This window comes from Sesamum indicum, linkage group LG3 (genome assembly GCF_026168435.1).
Source record: "Sesamum indicum cultivar Baizhima isolate 11 linkage group LG3, ASM2616843v1, whole genome shotgun sequence".
NCBI lineage: Eukaryota > Viridiplantae > Streptophyta > Magnoliopsida > Lamiales > Pedaliaceae > Sesamum > Sesamum indicum.
The window spans coordinates 18,133,800-18,159,934 of NC_142659.1; the positions used below are offsets into that span (position 1 = coordinate 18,133,800).

The 26,135-nt window shown below is 35.5% G+C and overlaps 3 protein-coding genes across 5 annotated transcripts; 2 read left to right on the forward strand and 1 right to left on the reverse strand.

Annotated features, from left to right (window-relative positions):
• Positions 1 to 4,395: 4,395 nt before the first annotated feature.
• LOC148788764 (uncharacterized) lies at positions 4,396 to 6,669 on the reverse strand. The gene has a single exon (XM_088878135.1). It carries the CDS (start codon positions 6,667 to 6,669, stop codon positions 4,396 to 4,398), a length of 2,274 nt encoding a protein of 757 aa, XP_088734261.1.
• Positions 6,670 to 11,558: 4,889 nt separating this feature from the next.
• Positions 11,559 to 15,169, forward strand: LOC105157990 (rhamnogalacturonan I rhamnosyltransferase 1). Of its 3 annotated transcripts, XM_088879086.1 has the most exons (9): positions 11,559 to 12,512; positions 12,969 to 13,036; positions 13,143 to 13,231; positions 13,313 to 13,478; positions 13,568 to 13,857; positions 13,945 to 14,149; positions 14,238 to 14,395; positions 14,587 to 14,736; positions 14,979 to 15,169. In XM_088879086.1, exons 1-9 carry the CDS (start codon positions 12,173 to 12,175, stop codon positions 15,067 to 15,069), a joined length of 1,557 nt encoding a protein of 518 aa, XP_088735212.1. In that variant the 5' UTR covers positions 11,559 to 12,172; the 3' UTR covers positions 15,070 to 15,169. The 3 variants fall into 3 exon arrangements, 2 of the variants coding, with proteins under 2 accessions (XP_088735212.1, XP_011072874.1); XR_002286865.2 differs by lacking the exon at positions 14,979 to 15,169 and having other exon boundaries at positions 13,945 to 14,153; positions 14,587 to 14,727; XM_011074572.3 differs by having other exon boundaries at positions 11,560 to 12,512; positions 14,587 to 15,169.
• Positions 15,170 to 20,324: 5,155 nt separating this feature from the next.
• On the forward strand, positions 20,325 to 25,663 carry ABCB27 (transporter associated with antigen processing protein 2). Its single transcript, XM_011074574.3, has 17 exons — positions 20,325 to 20,498; positions 21,049 to 21,120; positions 21,214 to 21,249; positions 21,335 to 21,409; positions 21,526 to 21,650; positions 21,930 to 22,029; positions 22,151 to 22,322; positions 22,414 to 22,532; positions 22,755 to 22,865; positions 22,943 to 23,087; positions 23,175 to 23,307; positions 23,858 to 23,933; positions 24,155 to 24,220; positions 24,347 to 24,454; positions 24,566 to 24,673; positions 24,757 to 24,954; positions 25,060 to 25,663. Exons 1-17 carry the CDS (start codon positions 20,442 to 20,444, stop codon positions 25,261 to 25,263), a joined length of 1,905 nt encoding a protein of 634 aa, XP_011072876.1. The 5' UTR covers positions 20,325 to 20,441; the 3' UTR covers positions 25,264 to 25,663.
• The last annotated feature ends 472 nt before the right edge of the window (positions 25,664 to 26,135 follow it).

A 26,135-nucleotide genomic window follows, 5' to 3' on the forward strand; every position in this document is an offset into this window, starting at 1 on the left:
TGAAAAGTTCTAGTATATTTCGTCAAAATTTTAATAAGTAATTACTATAAATAAAAATCTATACTGAAATAATTATATACTATTTATTTTTTTAAATATAAAATAAATTTAATTGATTGATTTATTAAAAGTTTACAAATTCAATTTTAAATTAATTTATACATGAACATCTTTGGGCATTAGGTTATATCAATACCCATGGATATTTTAGGATATTAAGCCATTACCCATACCTATGGACATTTTAGGATATTAGACCATTTTAGGATATTAGACCCCATTGATATCCAGTGATTTAATTCATGGGTCTAGGGTAGAGTAGGATCTCTTACCCACTAGTAGGGTATGGGTATGGGTATGAAGATTATTTTTTGGATATGGATAGGATAATACCCTACACGACAAGGCTATGTTCATATATTTTGATTTCATCTGTTTCTGTTTAGGGGTTTGTTTTTGGTTCTTGTCTTTAGTTTTGTTGGGTTTACTTGTTTTCTTGCTCCATATCTTCGCCGTTGTGGTGTTTTTTGTTCGTATTTTCAGGCTTCAGGCATCTTCTCTACTACGATCGGAGGGATTCGTTTCAAGTCGGGCTTCAGTCTTTCGTATACCAGAGTCTGCTGTGCCTTTACGTATTACTGATTCTAGGTGGTACGGAACTGGATGCAAACAGGCTGCGATAGGTGCTAAGATTGGGTGAAGGGACTGTGGATGAATTGGTGATACCAGACAACCTATGGAAATCGGGATTAGCAGACTATCATCTTTGCTTGGTAGGACGCCTTCTATCTAGGAGAAAGTTCAATTTTGAAGGTATGTGTACCTCACTTTGAAGCACGATTTAGCCCGTCAAGGGAACGGAAATCGAACAACTTCTCTCAGAGCATATCCTCTTCCTGTTCAATCATGTGGTAGATAGAAATCGAGCCCTGTAAGGTTGCACATGGAGTTTCTAGAAGAATGTTCTCATCTTGAGTGGTTTCGGTGTACACGAGAATACCATGCAGGTAGATCTCAGCTGGTGTGATTACTATGTTCATATACATGACTTGGCTTTGAGTAAAATGAATCTCGGGTTTGCAACATTTATTGGTAATAAAATTGCGAGACATGGAGATGGATGCAGCGGGTATGGCGTGAGGTGCTACGTTGATAGTCATGGTGGCAATCGATGTCACACTTCCATTACCGCGTGCACTCAAAATCAAGATTGCTATGGCAGAGGAACATCTGGTTACTTTCACTTGCGAAAGGCTTCTGAATTTCTATTACGAAAACCATTTCTTGATTAATTACAGATAATCTTCTAGTAACCTATGAAATTAATCACTTTCTGTCTCATAAAAATCATGGAAAGACTGGCTATACTTTTTTAAATCTTGACATCGGTAAGGTTTATGACCGGTTGGAGTGGAATTTTCTTGAGAGTGTTCTACTTATAATATGTTTTCACCCGAAATTTGTTTCTCTAATCATGATGTGTGTCATGTCGGTTTCTTTTTCTTTTCTCCTAAAAGATGACCAATTTGGCTTCTTCCGTCCAGAGCGAGGTATTTGCCAGGTTTACTGATGGGTGTCGAATCCACCAAAAATAATTCCTACGAACACTTTTGTAGATGTGTGAGTAGGGTCGAATCCACAGAGATTGATTTTAAATTAATTCCTTCAAAAACGAAAATAATTAGGGGGAGTTGTGATTGGAAGAAGAATAAAACTAAAAAGCTAATAAAATTAGAAGAGATAAATATAAGAGAAGAGTATTCCAGTTAAAGATAGGATCACACTTAATTCCACGGTTGATCATAGATGCAAAGATAACAATTATTCATGATAGATAAATTGGTTATGGCAATTGGTACGACCTAACGACCTCACCTTTCCTTACCTTGTGGATAGTCAAGGAACGTCCGTTGACTAAATCCCTAATCAGTAAACAACCTTGGGAACGTCCTCAAGATTTAATTTACCGACAGCATTAAGAACTAGAAAGGCCCAATTCTAACCAATAAATTCCTACGAGGATTTATTTAAGTTAGATTGTGCATTCCCCACAACATAATCGAAAACTTCTACATAATCAATTATGTTGTGTTACCACTAGTTATCGAACTAAACAAACAATTACGGATTTGAAAGTTCAATTGGCTAGGCAAATATTCTTGACAATAAATCAGATTATTTGTAATAAAAGCACAGAGAACAACACAAATACCAATATGAATAAAAGTAGAAAGCATAAATTAGATCTCACAACCCGTTGGATTTAAGCGTTCACCAAGTCTTCAACCGGAATGAGAGGTTTAGCTAGACATGCTCATGGAAGAACGCATGAAAAGCAAAATAATATAAAAACGTAGAGAAATAGAAGAGTTCAAAAGTTGTCTCTTAAAGTGAATTACATCACCTATTTATAATAGCTAGACACCTAGTTCTACTAGGATTAGAAGTAGATTCCTAGTTGAACTAAAAGACTTATAGAGATAAAATTATAATCCTAGTTAAACTCTTCCTTCATCAGAGGTAGTCCAAGCAGTTCCAAACTCTTGCCAGAATTTGAGTTTGAGTCTTGTTTGAATTTCCATTTTGGTGCTTTTCTTCATTTTCCAATTCTTTTGTCCTAATGCTGCAAAATAATATTTAATTAGGAGTATTTGATCACAAAATAGGCTAAAATATTATATGAAATAACTACAAAATATGATTCTATCAAATATCCCCCCACTTAACCCTTTGCTCGTCCTCGATGCAAAGAGATAGAGATAAAATAGTTGAAGAAATTCACTCCAAACTTTATGGATCGCAGACGAAAGTAACAAGCAAGAATCTAGTTAAGTGTTCAAAGAATAGTACATCATATGATAAAGACAATTCAACAAGCTTCAAACAAGTTTTCACAAGATGATCTTCATGAAAACTAAGCATGGAAAACAAGTGGACTATGCTCTCATATCTCCCAATCTCTCAAGTGTTTTTGGTTGAGTGTTTCTCTCAAATGCTTGCTATGAAAATGCTTCACCATAGGCTTGATTATACACCAAAATCTCCACCACTTATAAATATGCACACACTTGAATCAAGAGGTCTTATATTTTGGTTGTAATGGGGCTTTGGTTTGGGGGTAGGAAGAATAAGGAAAAATGAGGTGAAAATCCAAGGAACTAAATTAGAGCACCAAGTAATAGATGTAGGACTCCAAGCTTTTCAAAAATTGATTTATCTCATGCTCTTTCATGTCCTACTTTCCTCGACTTGAACTATGCCTTTCTTTCGAAGAGAATTTTCTTTTTTCTCTCCTTTTTTTTTCTCTTTTTTTTTTTGTCTTTTTTTTTTTTGAAAGTATTTTTTTCTTTTCTCTCTTTCTTTGTCTATTAAGGCATAGAACAAGATTGTCATGTGACATGTTAGCTCATAAACGTCCTTTACAATAATTGAGATATCCCCCCACTTAATGTCAAAACATATACTTAGAATACATCTTTGTTCTTTGACGCTCTACTAGTCCTTGGAAGGGCCAAACAAGGATAATAAAAAGACGGTAGAGTTTGTTTATACTTGGGGTTGCATAACAAGGAATTAAGGCTTATAAGGCTCAAATGGGCTTACTAAGGGGATTTGTATGTAGGTGGTCTTTTTAAGCTAAAGGGGTTTTTATCCTAGCGCCTTTATCATTTTCAAGTGTATGCATAAAGATGTGGCCTCGATATGGTTCAAAGCAAGTTCTAGGAAGACAAAATCATGAAGCATTATCTCTCGAGAAAAGAAAAATTGTAGATTTTTATGAGTGTATAGGCTCAAAATTCCTTTCTAGGTAGGTTATGTCCACCAATTTTCCACATTCAATTTTCAAATCAAATCACCATTTGCAAAAATAAGTTCTTAACTGTAAGTTGTCAGGAGTCATTAGATGCATATTCTTATCACACATTACCAAATTATTACTTGATTAGCCTAAGTCTTTGATCATAAAGCTAGTGTGAGGACAAGATAAAGTGATATTTGCTTCAACAATTATGGAAGGGGTGGCAAGCATCAATCAAAATAATTAATTCACCAAGACTCATTTTCTATCAAAGCAATCAAAACACCCTCCCCCCACTTAATTCGACATTGTCCCCAATGTGGTAAGCATGCATATTTAGGACGATAAAATAAGAGAAAGGGAGAAAGAGAGCGTCCCTTAGTGATTCGGGGGTAACTGTAGGAGCTCGAGAATTGTGAGACCTTGGATGAGAGGAAGAGTTCCTTGTGGATGTTCTACCTGCAAAAAAATCGATTTTAGTGGTATAACAACAATCACAAGAAGAGAGAAATAAACAATTGAGAAAAATAAAAGGACATGGGTTGCCTCCCAAGAAGCGCCTTTCTTTAGCGTCTTTGGCTAGACGTTGTTGTGGCTCAACTCAAATGAGTTAGACACTCTAAATCCACTTCTTCTATGTAATGCACCCGGTGATGGTGTGGATTTAGGAGAACTTGGCGGTCCATGTATGACTTCTTCCTCGAACTTATTTTGTCGTGAAAGACTTTATTCTTGTAAGTTTTTGGATTCGAGGTGAGACTTTCAGTAATTGCTGTCTTAAATGCTCCTCCACCATCGAACATAGCATTTTTTTGCACCAAAGGGTCAATAAAATCAATGAGAAAAATAGAATGCACATCATTAGAATATTTCATGGCGCCACCAATTTTAAAACTCATAACCTCATTATCAAATTCCATAGAGAGAATTCCGGCATCAACATCAATTTTGATTTTTGAGGTTTTAAGAAATGGTCTTCCTAGCAAGATGGATGTAGAATTAGGAGAAATATCCCCCCTTATATCAAGCACATAAAAATCAGCAGGAAAAACCAATTCATTAACTTGCACAAGTACATCCTCAAGAACTCCTTTGGGGTAAACTACGGAATGATCAGCAAGTTGAAGAATAACCCCCGTTTTTTTCAATGGGCCAACATTTAAAGATTCATAAATGGTAAGAGGCATAATATTGATAGAAGCACCCAAATCACACATTGCTTTTTCTATTCCAATCTTTCCAATTTTGCAAGGGATAGAAAACGTACCTGGATCATTGCATTTAGGAGGTAGTTTTCGTTGAAAAATGGCAGATACATTTTCTCCCATACTTACCCTTTCATTATCTCTCAATTTGGATTTGTTGGTGCACAATTCCTTGAGAAATTTTGCATAGCGAGGTACTTGTTTAATTGCATTAAGTAGGGGAATATTTACCTCAACTTTGAGTAAAGTTTCAAGAATCTCCTTTTCCTCTTCCTCCGCTTTGGACTTGGATAATCTCTCTGGGAAGGGGGGTTTGGGTATGAACACCTTGGGACTTTCCTCACTGACTTGGTTGGATTTTTCAATTTCTTTTGGAGGAATTTCCAATGCATCCTCTGTTTTGCCCTGCTGTGCGTGCCCACGCCTAGTGCTATTTTCGAGTTGTAGCTCTTTTTCACTGCACAAGGTAATAGCACTAACATTTTGTTTAGGATTAATAATAGTTTGGGAGGGAAACTTACCTTGAGACTCCAAACGGCTAACGGAGGAGGCCAGTTGGCTCATTTGGGATTCCAAATTTTGTATGCTCAAGCGAGTTTCTTGTTGGAATTGTTGGGTGCTCAAGGCGAGTGTCTTCACGATATCCTCCAAGGGCGTACTATTATTGGGATTGGTTTGAGGTGGTGGTGGTTGTTGGTGTGGACCCCTTTGAAAGTTTTGAGGTTGATTGCCATACCTCAAATTTGGGTGTTTACTCCATTCGGGGTTATATGTATTGGAAAATGGATCATATCTCCTTTGTTGTTGCTCAAAAAATCCACCGATGGCGCCAGCATGTTCGGTTGAATCTTCGTGAAGTGTAGGACAAGCGTCGGTGCAATGTCCCGAAGATGTACATATCCCACAAGTCTTGACTTGTTGAATGCCTCCCCCTATAAACTTTTCAACAAGAGAAGTGAGTTTATCTAAACGTTCATCAATAGAAGTACTTACCTCGTTCACCCTTCGTGGGGGGTTGTCGTTTCTACTACCGAATTGTTGATTATTAGCCGCCATGGTTGTGATTAGTTTGCGTGCTTCGCTAGGAGTTTTGTCATACAAAGCACCTCCACTAGCTGCATCCACCAAGCTTCTATTTGCCTCAGACAATCCTTCATAAAAATATTGAATTAGAAGATGGTCGGGAATTTGGTGATGAGGGCAACTCTCCACCAATTGTTTGAATCTCCCCCAATACTCATAGAAACTTTCACCGGAGAATTGACGTATTCCACTTATTTCCTTCCGAATGTTTGTAGTCCTTGAAGCGGGGAAGTAGTTCTCAAGAAATAGTTTCTTGAGCTCGTTCCAATTAACAATAGATCCCGAAGGTAAGGAGTAGAGCCAATCTTTTGCTTTATCGCCCAATGAGAATGGAAAGGCTCTTAGCTTGACTTGTTCTTCGGTGACTCCTTGAGGTCTCATGCCGGAACACACCACATGAAATTCCTTGAGGTGTTTATGTGGGTCTTCACCTGCAAGGCCACGAAAAATGGGAAGTAAGTGGATGAGACCGGATTTAAGTTCAAAATCAACATCTAAATTAGGATATTCAATGCAGAGTGGTTGTTGATTTAAGTCAAAGGAAGTCATCTCTTTGATTGTTCGTTCTAGATTTTGAGCCATGACTTCGTCTTTAGAGTCGTTAGACGTGGACAATTCTAACTTAGAGTCTGCTGCTGGTTTGGAAGAAGTAGAAGCCTCTTCCTTGTGTTGCTTGGTTTCTTTTCGGAGCCTACGAGCGGTCTTCTCGATCTCTGGGTCAAATTCAAGTTCACCTGTACGAGAAGAACGTGATATAAAACCAAGTAACAAGAAAAGAAATTAATTTAAAGACGCCAATCCCCGGCAACGGCGCCAAAATTTGATGGGTGTCGAATCCACCAAAAATAATTCCTACGAACACTTTTGTAGATGTGTGAGTAGGGTCGAATCCACAGAGATTGATTTTAAATTAATTCCTTCAAAAACGAAAATAATTAGGGGGAGTTGTGATTGGAAGAAGAATAAAACTAAAAAGCTAATAAAATTAGAAGAGATAAATATAAGAGAAGAGTATTCCAGTTAAAGATAGGATCACACTTAATTCCACGGTTGATCATAGATGCAAAGATAACAATTATTCATGATAGATAAATTGGTTATGGCAATTGGTACGACCTAACGACCTCACCTTTCCTTACCTTGTGGATAGTCAAGGAACGTCCGTTGACTAAATCCCTAATCAGTAAACAACCTTGGGAACGTCCTCAAGATTTAATTTACCGACAGCATTAAGAACTAGAAAGGCCCAATTCTAACCAATAAATTCCTACGAGGATTTATTTAAGTTAGATTGTGCATTCCCCACAACATAATCGAAAACTTCTACATAATCAATTATGTTGTGTTACCACTAGTTATCGAACTAAACAAACAATTACGGATTTGAAAGTTCAATTGGCTAGGCAAATATTCTTGACAATAAATCAGATTATTTGTAATAAAAGCACAGAGAACAACACAAATACCAATATGAATAAAAGTAGAAAGCATAAATTAGATCTCACAACCCGTTGGATTTAAGCGTTCACCAAGTCTTCAACCGGAATGAGAGGTTTAGCTAGACATGCTCATGGAAGAACGCATGAAAAGCAAAATAATATAAAAACGTAGAGAAATAGAAGAGTTCAAAAGTTGTCTCTTAAAGTGAATTACATCACCTATTTATAATAGCTAGACACCTAGTTCTACTAGGATTAGAAGTAGATTCCTAGTTGAACTAAAAGACTTATAGAGATAAAATTATAATCCTAGTTAAACTCTTCCTTCATCAGAGGTAGTCCAAGCAGTTCCAAACTCTTGCCAGAATTTGAGTTTGAGTCTTGTTTGAATTTCCATTTTGGTGCTTTTCTTCATTTTCCAATTCTTTTGTCCTAATGCTGCAAAATAATATTTAATTAGGAGTATTTGATCACAAAATAGGCTAAAATATTATATGAAATAACTACAAAATGTGATTCTATCATTTACCCTGTCCCCGTATCTCTTTCTATTTTGTGCAGAGGAGTTAAGCCACATCATCCGTCACGCAGAGTCTCAAGGTGCACTTCAAGGTATCTTAGTTTCCTTAGGAGCACCAAGTATTTCACATCTCCTTTTTGCAGACGATACTATGATATTTTGCTGAGCTTCGCACGAGGCAATGTTGCTTATCAAAGGGATACTTAGCACATTTGGAGTAGCCTCAGGATCGAAGGAAAATCTGTCCAAGTCAACTTTGGTTTTTAGTAAGAATATTCTAGCTGTGATCAAGGAAGAAGTAGTTACAATCGTAGGAGTGCAGGTGAAGGACAACCATGATAAATACCTAGGACTTCCCTCGATGATAGGAAGGTCGAAGCATGAGGTGTTTGAGAATATTAAGGATTGAGTTTGGAAAAAACTTAATGGATACAGCAGTGTCTCAAGTAGGTTGTGTGGTGTTAATTAAAATGATTCTTCAAGCGGTACCTTCTTACATAATGAACTGTTTTGAAATTTCAGAGAGGAACGTCAAGGAACTGGAGGGGATGATGGCAAACTTTTTCTGGCAAGGTGGAGGAGAGGCTAAGGTTCATTTGGTTGCTTGGAATAAACTTTGCCACAACAAGAGGTAAGGAGGTTTGGGTTTCCGTCGATTGAAGGAATTTAATTTAGCAATGCTGGCAAAACAAGCTTGGAGAGTGGTTATGAATTCAAATTGTTTACTTCATTTGATACTGCAGCAAAAATATTTCTCAAATTTGAATTTTTTAGAAGCGGGAGCTCATTACTCCCCTTCCTTTACCTGGCACTCTCTTTTGCGAACAAGGGATTTATTGGTAGCTGGAGTAAGATGGCATATTGGCAATGGAGAATCAGTTCCAATTCTGGGTGTACCTTGGTTTCCTGCGTCGTTCCAGTTAATAGGCCAGGGAGGTCTCTTCACGGTTTTACTAAGGTGGCAACCCTCTTGGACGATTCTGGCTGAAATAAACGGTTGGTATGAGAGGAGTTTGCTCCAATCTATTCTAATTGCATTCTCTTCATTGCTTTACCAAGTGAGCGAGGATAGGATGAAGTAATTTGGCACTTCAAAAAATAGGAGAATTTACGGTTAGTAGTACTTACACTATAGCTTGTCACTTAAAATCAGAAGTTACTCCATCAAACATTCAGAAGTCATGGAATTTCATCTAGAGACTACTATTGTAATTTTAATAAATTACATGAAGAAATCCATAAATCAGGTTGAGGAAATGTGAAGAAGAAGAGAAAATGCTTGTCCCGCATTGAAAAATGATAGGGAAAGTGGAATTTGATTAGTATATAAGGGATTGTGGGGGTGAGTGTAATGCACTCATATTTCTCCGTCCCATATAGGAAGTTTATTGGTATAATGAACTCTTTATATTAAGTTCAAATTCAAATTTGAGTTTGAATTGTTATGGATACTAAAGAGAAAATGGGGTGCCCCACATGCACATCACACTCTGCCCGCCTGCCTCCTCCTAGCTTGGCTCTGGCTCTGGCTCCAGCTCTCGTCGTTTGTAACTGCCTACAGTTTCAAGAACATATTCATGACCCGTTCTCAAATCATAGTTTTCAGCTTAATTTTTAGTAACCGTCTTTCCCTGGGAATTGATGGTCTCCACAATAAACTAGCGGAGCTGCTCACAAAAGAATGGGTTGGCGGCAACAGATAGGGCTGCAGGATCAAGAGCAAGAAAGGGGTTATTGAGATCTTCCAGTGTCTGTTCTAGGGTTGGAAGTGTAGATCCTAGTATAGCGGGGAGGAAAGTGTTTCCCTCAAAAGATCCATTATCACCTCAGTTGTTTGAGCTGACAATTTCTCATATCTTTAGCTCAAGTGTTCTCACAGACGACGCCTATAATGTGTACTGAAATTCAGTAGCACCACAACTGTCGAAGGATGTTCACGAAATTCCTAAGATTGAAGGATGACTAATCTACAAAATAGAGGTTAGTACTTGAAATAACGTAACAATGATGACGAAAGAATTGAAATAAATTGTCAAAGTTTGAATAAGTGTATGGAATGCAAATCAGTGCAAGCAACTCTTGAAAATTGAGAGAAAAGAGTGAGAGTGAGTGAATAACACTTGATGCCTTGTGACTGCACGATGGCCTTTACTTATCAGCTGGTGGAGAGCAAAATCTGTTAGTGTTGCAGCTTGTGATACACAATTGGAATGATACACGACTTAGCTAACTAATGAAAAAAATAGATTGCAATATGGACTTATCTTGAAGAAAGTTATAACTGTTTGAAAAATCATGCCAGTCAAGCCATGTTCTATGGGTTCCATTTTACTTGTTGCCGCCAAGTCTATCGCTATCAATATAGGAGGAGTTTATTGAAGATTTTTTGGTATGATGTGTCTCATGATGTTAGAAATACGTGTTGACTGTTGAGTTATCCTGCTAGATAGTTTTAACTTTTGGGCTTGCCAGGTTAGAGTAAATAGATAACCTATCCCCCAAATACATTATTTATGAGCCAATAAGGTAAGACTTGTTAAACTGTTTGGTGGGCGGCCACTCCTTGCCTTAGGAGCTTGAGAAAAAAAATGTTTGAGGAGGTATCAATATGTATAACATATATTATTGTATTTTGTATTTTTAATATATATGCTAAAATAAATAACAAGTATTTATTAAAAAATATAAATATATGAAAACATCCAAAATATATTTATTACCAAAAATATAAATGAGTAATTTGGAATATGTTTTGATTGAATTCATGTTCTTATTTCTTGGCATACCGAACATAAAAGGACGTACTAAATTTGTTCAATTCCTATTTTTATTTCTTTCTATAATTTTATTTTATTCCCACCCAAATCGCCCCTAAACTTTCATTGGTATTTTGATAAAAATTATCGTTGTATTTATCTATTTAAAAAAAATAAAAATACTGCAATTTCATAATTTGAATCAATTTCATTTTCTATAAATAATTGAACATTCTTAAAATAAATATTTCATATTAATTCAAACTTAGAGGTGTTTGGTTAAGCTTATTTAAACATTTTATAAACCCATATATCTTATAAAACATTTTTAGAACTTAATATTTAAATAAAATAAGATTACAGAGCTGATAAGATATTAATAATAATAAATTTATAATTAATTTTAAAAAATTTATTAATATCTTAAAAATAATTAGCAACTCTTACATTCTTTTCATAAAAAAATTATAAGCCCATAATATTTTATCTTTAAAAGTTCGTACGTACAAGTTTTTTTATAAAATAAATTCTAACCACTTTATAATATCTCATAAAATTCCGAACATCTTATAAAATATTTTAAAGGGTTTATAAGTTTAACCAAAATCCTTGCTGAATTTTCTTAAAAATTCAATTGAAATTCAGAGCAAGAATTCATGCATTACTGCAATATTTACGCCCATAACTATATATGAAACGATGAAAGATGTTCTTGATATAGCTTACGGTGGACCTCACTAGAGCAGGTAAAAAGCCTGGAGTAACATAGTAAACATAATTTTGATGGGGGGTCAAGCATCAATTACATTCTTCGTACATTTGATTTGTGCGTGTTCTGCTCCACCCGATCCCCCCACCTTCGCCTGCTTATATCTCTTACCTCTCTCTCTGTCTATCTATGTATATCTGCTGGATTCTTGCTGCTAGCTGGCCCGTCTCTGCCGCCGGTGAGACCTATGATATCGCCCTGATAGTCGGCGGATCTTCCACACTTGTTATCTTGAGACCCTTTTCCTTTATCGTGCCTAAAATCCCTGATACTTCGGTTTTGTTGGCCTGTGGTCGCTGAAGATCGGAGCTTCTTTTACTGGATTGCGCTTGACTTTCAATGTGCGGGTCCCTCGAGAATTTTCTTCGAGTGTGCATTTTTGGGAGGGAATCTGCGGCTAATCCCCGAACAATTCTGGCTCATTCTGGGATAGATTTTTGGCAATTTTACTTCTGTTTTAGTTTCCATTGAGTACTGCTGCGGGCTTTTCATATTCTTTTTTTTATTGGGAAAGGTTGCATTACGTGATCATAGGATTGGTCGAAATCAACGTAGTGTACCAGCAGAAATTGCAGTTGAGAGATTGTATGGGGTTCTTGACATGTGCAGAATAGAGGGTTGTGAGGAGAGTAATAGGAGGAGGAGGAGAAGGTGGGGAATAATGGGGCTTAAAACGGCGGCATCATTTGGAGGGGGGAGATTGGAGAAGCTGAGGAATAGTGGGTTGGTGTCGCGGTCTAGGATGAAGCTTTGGATGATAAGGGCAGCTACCACGGTTTTGCTCTGGACTTGCTTAGTTCAGTTAACGGCCGTCAGTGAAACTTGGGGGCCTCGTGTGTTAAAGGTTTGGCCCTCTTGCTTCTCCCAAGAATCCGCAGTTGCTGTTGCTTTAAATGTTCAGTCATCGCCACAATTCTCTGTTACAGTTCGTCCACCCAAGAGTGAGTATTTTCTATAGTCTACTTTGATGCTTTGTGAGTTTTATGCTTTGAGTAGAGAAGATGGACCCAGTTACAAATTTGTAATGCGAGATGTTATTGCTGATTCTTTTGGTGGGATGCCTGTGTATATTATCATTGTTTAAATTAAAGTTTTGATGGTCATCTTGTGGATTGTGATGTGGTTCTTGTTCTTTGAGTAATCAAGGCAGTGCTCTGGAATTCTGCAACATTATTCAGGGGCTGCGTGCTGTTGTTTTTAATCATCTCTGTTTAAATGCTCTATTATCACTTCAAAGTTATGGCGCTTGTTTTGTGTGATTATTTGCATTCTTACTCAGGCACTTGTCTGTTGTACTGAAGCATGCTGTTGAAGAATTGATCTCTGACAATATTTCATCCAGGTTACTTTTGGTTGCGCTGACCTTCTTTTGGATCATATATATGTATTCAATTCAGGGGTTTACAAGAACAATGGTTACCTGATGGTCTCGTGCAATGGAGGTCTTAATCAAATGCGGGCAGCGGTAAGTTGTTTTCCCATTAAAAAGACAATAATACATTAGATAATGAATCTACTTAGTTTGTCAGCTGAATTAAATGATTAACTATTCTTGTCCATTGTGTCTACAGATATGTGACATGGTTGCGATTGCTAGATATTTGAATGTTACGTTGATTGTTCCTGAGCTTGACAAGACATCTTTCTGGAATGATCCTAGGTCTGTTCCCATTACTGATGCATATAAATCTTGAAATAGTGAACATAAAATGGTGATTCAGTGAATTTTTTGTGTTTACAGTGAGTTTCAAGACATATTTGACGTTGATCATTTTATTACGTCCTTGAGAGATGAAGTACGGATACTGAAGGAGCTACCACCAAGGGTCAAGAGGAGAGTAGAGCGGGGAGCAATACATACCATGCCCCCTGTTAGTTGGTCTGACATCTCTTACTATCAGAATCAGGTTAGCAGATTTATTAAGTTGTTCTATTAGTTGTGAAATGCTTATTACTGATTGTAAGTTTAGTCATAATTCTTACCCATTGCATGCAGATTCTTCCTCTGATTCATAAATATAAAGTTGTCCATTTGAATAGAACAGATGCTCGGCTGGCCAACAATGGCCAGCTCTTGGAGATTCAGAGGCTCCGTTGCCGAGTAAACTTTAATGCTTTAAGATTTACCCCTCAGATAGAAGAATTGGGTAGAAAAGTTGTCAGAATTCTTAGGCAAAATGGTCAGTTCTTGGTACTTCATCTCAGATATGAGATGGACATGTTAGCCTTTTCTGGTTGTACCCAGGGTTGCAATAGTGAGGAGGCGCAACAGTTAACAAGAATGAGGTGAGCTCTTCTCTCCATATTCCTATAGCTTGTAAAGTAGTAGTAAAGATACCGTTTATTCCTTTACTATGTTTCCATTATTGTTAGATATGCCTATCCTTGGTGGAAAGAGAAGATCATAGATTCTGATTTGAAAAGGAAAGATGGTCTGTGTCCTTTGACACCTGAGGAAACTGCACTTACACTAAAAGCATTGGATATTGATCGTAATATCCAGATTTACATAGCAGCTGGGGAAATATATGGTGGAAAAAGAAGACTGTCTACTCTTGCAGTATCTTATCCAAAATTGGTTGGTAAATTACTCAGAAGCTATAGCTTTAGTCGTTTGAGGATTTAATTGTTCTGTAACTATCAATTTTCCTGCTGTGTCGTAACAGGTCAGGAAGGAGACATTGTTGGATTCTTCAGACCTTCGGTTTTTCCAGAATCACTCATCTCAAATGGCTGCACTGGATTATCTTGTCTCGCTTGAGAGTGATATCTTTGTTCCTACATATGATGGAAACATGGCTAAAGTTGTTGAAGGACATCGCAGGTACTGAATGTGGTAAATATTTTGATTGCTTCCCCTAATTCATAAGAGTGATTAGATACTTCTTCGTCTGTGAAATGATGGGAAACTACAGCAAATGACATATCTGGCTCTTTTCTTCTTGTTTCAGTTGGCTTTTGAATCTATGCTTCCACGCTTTTACTAAAATGTAGTTCACTTATTTCTGTTTCCAGATTCCTTGGATACAAGAAAACAATTTTGTTAGACAGAAAGCTACTAATTGATTTCATAGATCGGTACAACTCAGGGTCACTCACTTGGGATGAGTTCTCTGCTGCGGTTAGGAATGCTCATGCCGAGCGCATGGGACACCCAACCAAAAGGTTAGTGATCCCATATAGACCTAAAGAAGAGGACTATTTCTATGCAAACCCCTGGGAGTGTTTGCAACCGTTAGCCGAAGATGAAACACTAACTACCATTTGAATCTTCTTATTGTTTCTAGTATTTGTCTAAGAAATCAATGCAGTTAGTACGATAGACGTAGAAACAGTAGTCATCACTACGAGCATCGTAGAGAAAATGCAGCACCGCTGTTTTTAGGATACTTTGTTGAAATTTGTAGGAGGAGGTGCACTCCAACAAAGCTGAAGAAGTTTGGAAGCAACTGGTTCACATTTTTAACACAAGTCAATAAATATGCAATTCTTGTATAGAATCTGCCCTGCCATTTAAGGGTTTATGTTCACTCAGTCTGCTTTTGTACAAAGAGGGATGCAAATATAGATTCATTTCTTGAAGCTTGAGGCTTTATCAGTTTTTGGTCTGTATCCTCTTCTTCTTATATATTTATTTTTTGGTCCTTTTTTGATAAATTAATAATGTTGGGACCACTTAATTTTATAAATTTAAAGAGATTTTTTCTAATTCAACGAACCTATATTATTCTTTATAAATAAAATGTCTTTGCAAACCATTAAGCGGAAGAAAATACTTATAGTGGCAATAGCTTTTCGTAATTTTCTGTTGCAGTATGAGAATGCAATACCGGGAGCGAGCTTTTGAATACAGTAAGAAAAGTCAGAGATGCAATACAACTAAATTTATATTTTAAGAATAAGCAAACAAGAAGTTGATAGATCTAATTAGGGAATATTTCTATGTGGGAGGAATTTGTACGGATAATCCACTGAAATATGTGGCAAAAAATCTTATATCTAGAGATTGGAAAAATGAAGAAATATGGCCTATTTATTGAGAAACTCACCAACTTTAGACCTATTTATGTAACTAAAATTTGTTCTAGTTAATTATACTTATTGAATGTCTCAATCTAAACACCTAACATGTCTTCAAATTATTATTTTGAATATCTTGACTGCATTTCTTTTGAATATATGATTGCACATGTAACATGCATCTCTAAATTTGTACATAATTAATTGCAAAAAAAATGCACCACAACTTTTTTGTTTTGGTTCTCAATCAGAAAAGTTAGATACATATTTTAATTTCATGGATAAATACTTTTGTCCACCCTGACCATGAAGAAGAAATTCAAATGGGTATTCCTTGTAGATATGTGGTAAACTACAAAACCAAGGTCATATGCAAGTTGCAAAATACCTTATATGGTTTGGAAGGTTGAGTATGGCTATGAACAAATATCACTTTAAATAATGTAACATCTAATCACACTTTATTATTAAGGCAAAATTGCATAAAACCCCCTGTATTTTTAAAAATTAAACAAAAAACCCTCATCTGATTTGAAAATATGCAAAACAATCCCTTGTGTTTTAATAAATTCAGCTCAACCTCCCTTTTCTTGGCTAAGTTGTAACAATGTTGAATTTTTTCGCCTGATCGTTATACTCGTATATTAACTGGCTTATATTATATATAAATAACTAAAAATTATAAAAAAAATAAGATTATATATATATATATATAATTTTTTAAAAAAAAACCCTACTGGCACACCCCACCTCAGTTGCCCCCCCGCCCCCATCCCAAACCCCGCCGCCTACCCATCCCCCACCCCACCCCCCGCCATCCCCCATCTAGTGACGTCGCCGTAGCCCAGTAAAAAAAAAGGTCATCGCCCAAAAGGAAAACAAACAAAGATAGAGGGCGACCACAGACAAAAGAGAGGGCGACAATGGTCTGGCGACGTCGCCGTCGCCCTCCCGTGCGTCGTCGCCCCCAATTTTCTCTTATTATTTTTAAATAACTTAATTACGATCACTAAATATATATTTTAATTAATTAAAATAATTTTAGATAATTATAATAATTATTAGATACTTAATTAAATATTTTGTCTTATGCATATTGGACTTTTTTTCTTTTAAAATATATTATACTAATTTAAATACAAATATAATTTATAAAAAATAATATATTTAATAGAATATTTAACCTAAATAATAATATAAATTAATTTATGAGTTATTATGAATTACAATTATTGTAATTATTTAAAATTTATATTCATGTACACATCTAAATTTTAAAAATAAAATTTAGTATATTATTTTTTATAATTTAATTTTTTTGGTATTATATATCTAATATAAAATATTTTTCAAATGTCCCCCCCTGACTCGTGAGACAGGGAAACAACGAGCGTATTCCTTTGTTCATAACTATAATGCAACTTGCCTACTATTCCAAATGTTCCACGACTCGTGGGACCACATTTGGATAGCGGTAGCTTTCTCATGATATTGCTATGGATGGAAGGCCTGGACAGATCGAAATGCCATTTCGATCCAGTCCATTTATGGGCTTAATATTTGTTTATTGTTGGGCTCAACCCATCAATTAAATCACACCTCAATTGTCGCCCCCCACGACTCATGCAACTTGCCCCTAGTCTAAATGTGTCATGACTCGTGAAACCCACTTAGATAGTGGCAGCTTTCTTACCACATTAATGTGGATGAAAATCTTGAACAGATCAAACCATTTTGATCCAAGTCCATTTTAGGCCCCTTACACTTCAACTTGGTCCAATTAAGTGAGAGTTAATTATGAGTTGTTTGACCGAGACCTCATTATATATAAACATTGCAACCATGAATATCAAATATTAAAGCATTAAATAAATGCATTGCATGCAATGAAATCTAGCATGCCCCTGTTGGATGATCACGAGGCCAATATATGCGACCTATTGAGTCCACAGTGAATCTATGGTCAGTCTAGGGTGGCCCTATGTTATTACAAAAGTAATTTACCCATCAACATATTGATGGACCTTGTAATATCTCCATAGGCCGCCTTCTTCATGGGTCTCTTCTCTGTGGGTCTTCTTCTCTATGGACCTTCTTCTCCTTGGGCTTGCTTAAAATAAATATTCCGAAAATGTCCTATACTACTCTCATTACAATTTAAAAGAAACTCCGATCAGAAGTCGGGGGAGTACATTAAGAGGGAGATAACAAGTCTTATTATTCCAAGGCTAAAAGCGAGGAGGAGGTAGAAGATAAAATCACAAGGGCACACGAGCCCACCCAACAAAAAAATAAAAGGCATACATGCGGTCTAAGGCTCGTGATCATCTATACACATTCATTTTAGCACATAATAATAATTAATCATGCTAGACAGTAAATAAACACTACAAAAATATCGCGATTTTCAACATCACGACAAACAATTATATGCAGAAAACAATAAGCTTAAAATTTGCAACTCAAATTGTATCAAGCCTCATGCATCCAATGCGCGCAAATAAATCAAATTAATTAATTAAACCTCATGTATTCAATGCACACAAATAAACCAAATTAATTAATTAAGTCTCATGCATTCAATGCACGCAAATATTTTAACCAAATTATTCCAAGGCTAGAAAAATGTGAAATTTTAACAATATTTTTAGAATTTTCATTATAATAAAATGACTCAATCTACAAAAAATTGAAGTTAAATCAATGTCAAGTTAATTAGTAAAAAACATTCTCATTATTAATTCTCATTAAATAATATAATTAATAATAAAAAGTTAATATAAATTAACAATAGAAATTATACTTAACTGGGGGAGAATTTTGCCAAAATATTGCGCCAAATGACGTAACGGGCTGCATCACTTATTTTGGACTGGGATTTAATTTATTATATGGTGCTGATGAATCCATTAATATTGGGATTCCATTTTTATTTAAAATCAAATGTTGAAATTAAAAAAAATAATTTATATTTAATTGATAAAATTTAATCCAATTTGGAATAATTTAAAATTGGGCGGAAATAAAAAATTTGAACTGCTGCATCTCTTCCTGTTGAAATTTCTGGGATGAGACAAAACTACATTCAACACAAAAACTGGCCTATGTGGAACCCTCAAAATCCTCAAAGGTGGGATGTCCGGATTTTCTCAATATATTCCATCTCTCTCTCTCTCTCTCTCTCTCTCTATATATATATATATATATATATATTATAAAAAAAATATTTTTACTCGTAAATAGCAGTTACGTACATTGCGACACTAATTTATTGAATAATAAAAAATATTTACATGTATTTTCAACCACCCCTTTTCAAATTCTTCTTCTCATCTATAAGATCTATTTATATACTAATATGAAATTTTTACTCACACCAAATTCTTGTTGTATCAATAATATTCCTATATTAATTTTATTTTATTTTATTTATTTATTTATTTTTTAAATGTGATGTGTTGGTTTATATATCGTATTCTTGTTTATGATAGATTTTAAAGCGTAAACAATTATTTATTATATGCACGCAGGAATTACATGCCATAACGTCTAGTATATATATACTAATATAAAAAAGAAAGAGGCTACGTACTCACAAATGGCCGTTAAGGACACCGTTTTATCAATTTTTTATGCCCTTTAACTAATAAGATAACTAACTTATTCAATTTTCTAGATTATACATTAACTAATAAATTAGTTTTTATTACTTTTTAATATAATGTATTGATTTGTATATTTTGCTCTTATTTATAATATATTTAAAGAGTGAAAAATTATTTATTATATGCATACAAGAGCAGCGTGCCACAATTGCTAGTGTATATATATATTTATTATTTTCTCTTTTGTTAATTATTTTTTATTATGGGATAAGTTGTTCAATACACAGGCGATTACTTTGCATTATAAGGATTCAATTTTTATGACCAAACCCAATATGCATCATTATTTCTCTTGAATAACTCAACCCACACATAGATTAGTTGAGTTATTCAACTCAAACAGTCCAAGTTTTATCCCGCCGTTCGAATAACTCATATCACAAAGTAATTGAGGCACAAAATCAATATGGGCTTATTCTCCGGTATATCATTTCAATATTTATTTAATATTTTAATTATTTTTTTATGAGTTTAATGGAAATGAAATTTTTAACTATGAATTGAAGTGCTTTTCACATAATTAATTTTTTATATATCACGTTTAATTGTATGAAAAATATATTATACAAGTAAGACATGTTTTTGTCATGAAAGTAGGAATGCGGATATGACATCCCATAGATCCATCTAGAAGGATTGCACTTGCGTCATATATGTCGATCATAATCTTTACAGTGAATTATCATCAATAACCAAGATCAGACCATGTGAAATAAAGTATGATTAACATTTGTGGTGTTTGCATTTATGGATTTGGTGATGGGAATTTCAAATTTATAATAACAAATTGTCCAAACTTATTGGGATAATTTCATATTACAAAAAATTTGAAATTCTTGATCTTTCATTTTAATCATACTTTAAAAAATTTCAAATTTATATAACATACAGTAATTTGAATTCATAATATCAAATTCAAATCTTTTTATTTAATATATTATTATATTCTTTGAATTTCTCATAAGAAAAAGGGAAATACAGACGAATAACAAAATATTCCCATGAGAAGAGACTCAAAAGTCTAAGTCAAGAACACATAAATTTAAATTCTAGTATGGGAAACTTCACTTATTTTTCAACCACCCATTTTCCCCTACGCTCTCTATATATGTGTGTAGAATTCTTCCTATCAAACTGTGAAATTTTCTGCCTCCATTTCTGTGAGAGTAATCCCAAGAAATTAACATGTCTTTAGGGATGCATGGCCATGGAAGTGAGAGGATTCCTCTTCTTAACACACAAGTAAGATTAATTGAGCGATGAACACCACATGGATTGGTTTTCTCTCTATCAGTGATTTTCTCGTTTTGTCACTTTGTGGGCTGTTCGATTCTTGAATTTAACAACGTGGAAAATTCATAACTGCGGTCACACCTTTTGCAAGATTCGAATGCTTATAAAGAGTTCAGATTTTTGTATGAATCAGAAATACGGACACTTTTGATTTCAGTTTGAAGGATGGGTATCTGTGTATTTGCTAAAGGTTTAGTGTGAGCTTGTGGCTTCTTAAATTCTTGAGTTAGATAAGATTACATCATAGGTGAATTGCAAAAGTTTTGTTTTTGGTCCTTCTGCCAGTCAATTAGTTGCTTGTTGATATAAAAATGTAGTCTTGGGAATTGGTAGATGGATATTTTGTGATTTGAGTAGGAGGGTGTTGGTCCAGCTTCTGTGTTATACAACGCTTCAAAAATTTCATTCTTATGTTTAATTTAGTAATAATTTGAAGCCTATGCGTATATGTTTTTGCATATGCTATGTTGTTCTTTGATAGTTCTTGAGCCTTCATTAGGGGGGTCGAAAAGGAAATGCTGCCGCAGAAGATGGTCAGCTAACAGACCTTGAACATGGCGATGCGATACCGGTAATTTGAGTTTTCGGTAAAACTATTGCATACTAGGCCTTACTAAGTATTGTAGTATCTATAAGGAGCTAATCATATTCTTGCGAGATGCAGGCAGCAAATGTGGGCTTTGGCAGAGTACTGTCTCTTGTAAGTTGATGACCTGACTTATGGCTGATTGGTTAATTAGTATATATGCTTCACATGTAAGTCCGTAATGTGAAATTTGTGACAGGCAAAGCCTGAAGCGGCCAGTTTGGTTGTTGCCACGGTAGCTTTGTTGATTGCGTCCACGTCTAGTATATTGGTGGTAATGTGCTAAAGCTGTTTCAAGTCTGTGCAAAAATCTTGCCTCCACCTGTACCCTGTTCTCTCATTTGAGTAAATCTACTAATGTTTTGTTATTTTGCAATGTGAATCCTGCAGCCAAAATTTGGAGGGAAGATAATTGATATTGTTTCAGGGGACATTCAAACACCCGAACAGAAATCTAAAGCTTTGAAGGCTGTCTATAGTACCATAGTTGAAATCTTTCTGATTGTCATAATTGGGTATGCATAATTCCGTTGCAGAAGAAACTTCATCCCTACATTGTCTAATGTGCTGCTTGGTCCTTCCATCCCAGCCTTAATTAGAATTTCATGATCATTTTATTGCCACTTTTAATGTTATACTCTAAATCAAAGATTTAAGCTTCTGGAATTAATCTTCAAAGTGATGTTTCTTTGTATGTCTTTTTCTTCAGGTTCTTCGTTACATTTTAAACTGCTTTTCAAGCTCATCATTCTATGTATCTCATTAAATTGATATGAACTTTATGTTCCTCTCAGTTCAATTTTCACTGCACTGCGAGCATGGTTATTTTCCTCTGCCAGTGAGAGGGTTGTTGCTCGATTAAGAAAGGACTTGTTCTGTCATCTTATTCATCAAGTAAAGGCCCATTACCTTAGCCTGTTGAAGATAATGTTATGTTATTTCTCACTGAGAAGTTTCATTTCTTGCACTTAACTTTTCGAAACTTTTGTTTTTGAATTGATTGAAAATCTTGTAGGAGATAGCCTTCTTTGATGTTACTCGGACCGGAGAGCTACTAAGTAGACTTTCTGAAGATACGCAGATTATTAAAAATGCTGCAACTACTAATCTTTCAGAGGCCTTGAGGAATCTTTCGACTGCATTTATTGGTCTTGGATTCATGCTTGCAACATCATGGAAGTTAACTTGTAACACTTCGTCTCCTTTAAACAGACCATAAGCTCCGGTTTGTCCATCTACTATCCTAATTATAATTTTGGCTATCCTGTCTTTCCCCAGTGCTGGCTTTGGTGGTAGTTCCAGTTATATCTATTGCAGTTCGTCAATTTGGTCGCTATCTTCGGGAACTTTCTCACAAGACTCAAGCTGCAGCTGCAGTGGCTTCTTCTATTGCAGAGGTATCCTTATCCCACTTAAATTAATTCTCCATTTTATTTAATGTACTAGATTATCTCAATGCTCCATATAGAACTTTCCATTATTAATCGCATGCTTGACTGATGTGGATTCATTTATGAAACCCTCGGCTGGTCTTTAGATTCCCATTGACATGTAAGGCAAGTTAACATAGAAATACTTTCTAACTTGTTTCACATAATACATATTATTGCTGTGCGTAGGAAACATTTGGTGCCGTACGCACAGTGAGGTCTTTTGCACAGGAGGAATACGAGATCTCACGCTATTCTGAGAAAGTTGATGAAACGCTGAAGCTTGGACTCAGACAAGCTGTTGGTTTTCTGATGCTCATGTGGTCTTTTTGGCGATAAAGTTTCATCTTCTATTAACTTAGTTTTCTTCTCTGCAGAAAATTGTTGGTTTTTTCTTCGGAGGTCTTAGTGCTGCTTCAACGCTATCAGTCATTGTGGTAGTAATCTATGGTGCTACACTTACAATCAAAGGATCAATGACTCCAGGATCTCTTACATCTTTCATTCTGTATAGCTTAACTGGTAATTTACTTACCGAAATAGATTCTGTATTATCAATGAGTCTTGAGAACTGAATCATGTTATTTATTTGCTTTTTATTATTCACAGTTGGATCTTCGGTATCGGGACTATCTAGTTTATATACAGTAGCCATGAAAGCTGCTGGAGCTAGTAGGCGGGTTTTCCAACTTTTAGATCGTAATTCATCCATGCCAAAATCAGGAAATAAGTGTCCGCTGGGGTTAGTTTCTCACATTGTTACTTAAGATGCTCGGTCTTCTTTGTTTTCTTCAATCAGCAAATGCTACTAGAAAATGAATCATCACCCGGTGCCTAACCATGAACTTATGAAGTTCTGATTGAGAAACATGATTTCAAATTACCAATTTACCTTATTTATCCTATAAATATGAGAGCTACCTAATATTCGTGCTTCAGGAAACATATGGTCGAAACTTTTGTTAACTCGAGTGCTAGTCAAAGAAAACTTACTAGCTAGATGATCAAAGTATACATTTTTATTCAACCTATGCATGGTTTTTTTTTGTAGTCTATTGGATTCATCTTAACTTCCAGTGTGATTAGAAATTGCATTATTGTGATGACACTTCAAGACTTCCTATTCCCTCCTCATGCATTCCCCTTGAGTTTCATGCTCATTGTTGATCACTATTTCTATACTTTATTGTTTTGAAGTACAATTGAGTAACAGAGGAGGCAATTAGGTTGCAAGCAGAATGGCAATTTTTGCAAGTTTTTTTCTCATTATGACACAATAACATATATCACAGAGATCAAGATGCCGAAGTGGAGTTGGATGATGTTTGGTTTGCCTATCCATCCCGCCCTAATATTATGGTCCTCAAGGTATTGATCAAATATCCACCTCTGACGGTGTTAGGAGTTACTCTTATTGCAAGATCTTTCAAAACTTAACCATTGCCTTTTTTGTTTGATCTGGGAACGATGAACATCTGATGCAGGGTGCTTAGTTTTACTATTAAACCTTTTATCAGACTTTAGTGTGACTAGGTTTTTGTGGAGCCTTGACAGCTTATGCTAAGTGCTTTTAAATTTTCTGATTTTAGGGGATAACGTTAAAATTACAAAGCGGTTCAAAGGTTGCACTTGTAGGTCCAAGCGGGGGTGGAAAGGTATTACTTTTCTGCTTGTAGTTGCTATGATATAGTTCATTTCAACATACAAAAATGTAGTGAAATTTTATAGAGCAATACTAGCTCTACCTGGAGAACCTATTACAACCTTTTTCTGTGCTTCAGACGACAATAGCGAATTTGATAGAGAGATTTTATGATCCTATCAAAGGAAAGATTATGCTAAATGGAGTTCCTCTGGTTGAAATATCTCATGAGCATCTGCACAGGAAGGTAATTTTGTTACTACAAGTATTGTTCTGAAGTGCATCATGGATGTCTAGCTTAATTTTCTATCTAAAATATAGATTGTCGAGATTTCATATAGCTTTATAATAAATGCAGATCAGTATCGTGAGCCAGGAACCTATTCTTTTCAATTGCTCAATTGAGGAGAATATCGCCTATGGATTAGATGGGAAAGCAAGCAGTATGGAGATAGAAAACGCCGCTGTAAGCTTTAAATTCTTTACTATGGCCAGTATCCCTCGGTCCAGAAAATTTATTGTTGTGTGTTTCCTCGGCATAACAAGCAGAAAATGGCGAATGCCCATGAATTCATTTCCAAGTTTGCTGAGAAGTACCAAACTTTTGTTGGTGAGCGTGGTGTAAGGCTTTCAGGTGGTCAGAAACAAAGAATAGCCATTGCCAGAGCTCTGCTGATGAATCCAAGAATCCTACTTTTGGATGAGGCAACTAGCGCCCTGGATGCTGAAAGTGAATATCTAGTTCAGGTGCAGTTTTCTAAAACGAAATCTGTTTTTCATCTCACCATTCAAATAACGTGCTTTTCCCAATGATGTTTTCCAAGTTATATATATGATATTTGAACTTTGCAGGACGCCATGGACTCTCTAATGAAGGGCAGGACAGTGCTGGTTATAGCTCACAGGTTGTCAACCGTCAAAACTGCAGACACAGTAGCAGTGGTTTCTGATGGTCAGATAGTAGAAAGCGGAACTCATGACGATCTCCTCAGCAAGAACGGTATCTACACCGCCTTGGTTAGGAGACAATTACAAGGACCAAAGACGGAAATCTAGTCGCTAGTTTCAAGCCATATTGGCTAATAGTAGAATGGATACAGAAATTACGCACTGATTATCTCAGTTCTTGATATGGGCATAATCTTCTATAATTTCGTTACAACTGATCGTTTGGTAGTTGATGTTCGGATCTAAGGTCTGGGTTCTGAAACAGATGTGGTTTTGTTGTTGTGGAGAACAGAAATGCCTCAAGGAAAACATGGAAGGAGGTAAATGCTAGTGGTAGATTGCTCGGTATAAGTAATAGACAAACATTCAGACAGAACAAATTATTCTTGTGCATCAACATCCATTTTCTGATCTGTTGTAATATTCTTCAACAGGAAACAAATGGCCTTGTCTGGCTTTCTGCCTTCACATTTCCTTTGCTGTCAATGATCCCTGTTTTCAGATTAAAGCTGTGCTCCTTGTACTTTAGGCTTTATTCTGAAGCATCTGAAACTTCTTTTCTTCTGTTAAATATGTGTGTGTGATATTAGGAAGTTAATTGTCTGAACTTAGTCTACTGCCATCATTATGAGTCTAATAGTATTAAATCCAGTTTACCATACTATAATTTGCCTAAAATCAGTACAGATTGTTTCAATGAAATGGAATGGGCCAACTAGATTAATTATTTCTTTTTAAATTTAAGGGTGAATTACAACAACTCCCCTATGATTTGTCATAATTATAAATACCCTTTCGTTGTTTGAAAAATTATAAATAACTCTTTGATGTTTGAAGAAATTATGTAATCTTTGGATGTGAGTATGAAATTTTCAATTTTGCCATTATTGTCATTTTTTTTATTTTTTAAAGAAAATTAAAAAGTTATAAAAAAAAATCGAATAGGGTGGATGAAAAAATTATAAAAAAATTATCCACTT

What these genes read in the sequence shown, in the direction of transcription:
- LOC148788764 (XM_088878135.1), bottom strand. Translation starts at nt 6,669, where the DNA reads ATGGCTCAAAATCTAGAACGAACAATCAAAGAGATGACTTCCTTTGAC.
- LOC105157990 (XM_011074572.3), top strand. Translation starts at nt 12,173, where the DNA reads ATGTGCAGAATAGAGGGTTGTGAGGAGAGTAATAGGAGGAGGAGGAGA. An exon ending in TCTCTTACTATCAGAATCAG is followed by an intron (nt 13,479 to 13,567) that starts GTTAGCAGATTT and finishes CATTGCATGCAG; the next exon opens with ATTCTTCCTCTGATTCATAA. An exon ending in CAACAGTTAACAAGAATGAG is followed by an intron (nt 13,858 to 13,944) that starts GTGAGCTCTTCT and finishes CATTATTGTTAG; the next exon opens with ATATGCCTATCCTTGGTGGA.
- ABCB27 (XM_011074574.3), top strand. Translation starts at nt 20,442, where the DNA reads ATGTCTTTAGGGATGCATGGCCATGGAAGTGAGAGGATTCCTCTTCTT. An exon ending in TTGGCAGAGTACTGTCTCTT is followed by an intron (nt 21,250 to 21,334) that starts GTAAGTTGATGA and finishes AATTTGTGACAG; the next exon opens with GCAAAGCCTGAAGCGGCCAG. An exon ending in GTCCAAGCGGGGGTGGAAAG is followed by an intron (nt 24,221 to 24,346) that starts GTATTACTTTTC and finishes TCTGTGCTTCAG; the next exon opens with ACGACAATAGCGAATTTGAT.